Source organism: Nestor notabilis, unplaced genomic scaffold (genome assembly GCF_000696875.1).
Source record: "Nestor notabilis isolate BGI_N333 unplaced genomic scaffold, ASM69687v1 scaffold293, whole genome shotgun sequence".
Taxonomy (NCBI): Eukaryota; Metazoa; Chordata; class Aves; order Psittaciformes; family Psittacidae; genus Nestor; species Nestor notabilis.
Genome location: NW_009923160.1, coordinates 95,284 through 96,947, shown reverse-complemented (window position 1 = coordinate 96,947; position 1,664 = coordinate 95,284). Strand labels below are relative to the sequence as shown.

General features: G+C 50.4%; 1 protein-coding gene across 1 annotated transcript in view; it reads left to right on the top strand.

Annotated features, from left to right (window-relative positions):
- The window catches only part of DZIP1L (DAZ interacting zinc finger protein 1-like), a 17,458-nt gene that overhangs the window by 3,726 nt on the left and 12,068 nt on the right, over positions 1-1,664 (top strand). The window contains exons 3-4 of the mRNA XM_010011982.1: positions 39-216; positions 1,042-1,126. Coding sequence (XP_010010284.1) covers positions 39-216; positions 1,042-1,126 — 263 coding nt within the window. The remainder of the gene's footprint in view (positions 1-38; positions 217-1,041; positions 1,127-1,664) is intronic.

Below are 1,664 nucleotides of genomic sequence, written 5' to 3'. Positions count from 1 at the left end.
GAGTACCTGTTGCACTGCCAGGAGCGCCTGGGGACCAGCCTGGCCATGCACACCCAGCACCTGGAAGCTGCCCGTGCCAAGCTGGCTTCCACCCAGCAGCAGGCAGAAGAGCAGGCGGTGCAGCTCCAGGTGTCAAAAGAGGAGAGCAGAAGGTGGAAGAAGTTGCTTGCTATGCATCAGCCCCTTTTGCAAGCTGGCCCCAACACCTATTGCAAGGTGTGTGAGGGAAAGGTGTAAGGGGTGTAGTGCACGTCCCCATGCAGGATACTCTTTGTCTCATCCTGTCTTTGCAGCCTGTTGTGGTTAAACCTTGGCCGCAGAAAAGGTGTTGTCCAGCCCTGCTACTTTGCCTAGTGCTGGTTCATCTCCTTCATGGAGATTGCAAAGTCCTTGCCAGCCAAGAGGGAAACTTTTTTCAGGAGGTGACAGCTACAGGCAGTCAGAGCTGCACAGGGTGTGGGAGAGGAGTTCTGTATAGGAAGATCTCAGGAAATCCCTGTGTCCTGGAGGACACCTCATCCCAGGGAGACTTCAGGCATCCTCCAGTGAAAGATTTCTGGATGCTCCTACATTTGGTGGTGATTTTGCTTTTAACCCCCACCGAACTTTTCCCACCCTTTCAGCGGGAAGCCTGCTGGATGTGCCTTTTTTGTCTGCTGCTTCCCCTTCTCCAAATCAACCCACTCACTCCTAGAAAGTAAAAGCCACCCAAAAGAGTTCATACAGCCCAATAATCCCTGCAAGCAAAAGACCCTATTGGTGATGCTTTTGTCCTCTTATTGCACTACTCCACTGGGGAAAGCAGCATTTTTTTCTCCAAGCTGTATCCCTGGACCATCTTGGTTTCTGCCTTCTCCTTTGATTTTAGACAGAAGAAACTCCTGATACCCTCCATCTATGTGCTTCCAACACAACAGCCATGTCTCTTGAGGTCTTCCCTTTTGCTCTAAAGCAGGAAAGCCTTGTCTGCCTTGCAGGGGACATGGGGAGTGCCCTTTTCTGCAGATTACAGTCCCTCCACTGACTTTTCCCCTTCTCCAGTGCCACCTCTGTGATAAAGCCTTCATGAACAACTCATTCCTGCAAGCCCATGTGCAGCGCCGGCACCCAGAAGCCACTGAGGCGGGTGAGCACTGGGACAATGTCTCTCTTCACTTTCCCAGGCAGGTTTCCCAACAGAGTTACCATAGAAGGTTAAAGATAACTTTGTATAACTTCTTTCTTCTTCTGCATTTCTGTTACTATTGACTGAATGCTTTCTGCTTACTGCCTTTCCCTCAAGCACAGGTGGGACATGCAGTCAAATACCAAGCTGCACGTGCATTTACATCTCTGCGCCTTGGTTTTCTTAAGCATCTTCTACACTCAAAGATTCCATGGGATGGAGCTACACTGGGGAGTCTGGGAGAGTGTTTTGCTGGAATGGGAGAGAGGTTCACCTTGCTCCTTTTTTTGGCAAGAAATTGATGCTCCTTTGCAAAACACATTGAAACCACAAGTGTCATGTGCTGTGTGGGAGGCACAGACCCTCGTTATAGCTCCACCTGCACCCAGCACTTGAACTTGGCAGACAAAAAAGCTGCTTTTGCTGTTTGCTGACCGCGTGGCCACATTTGTCATGGTCACTCCTGCAGCTCAGCTACCTGCTTCTCCACCCTGAAACC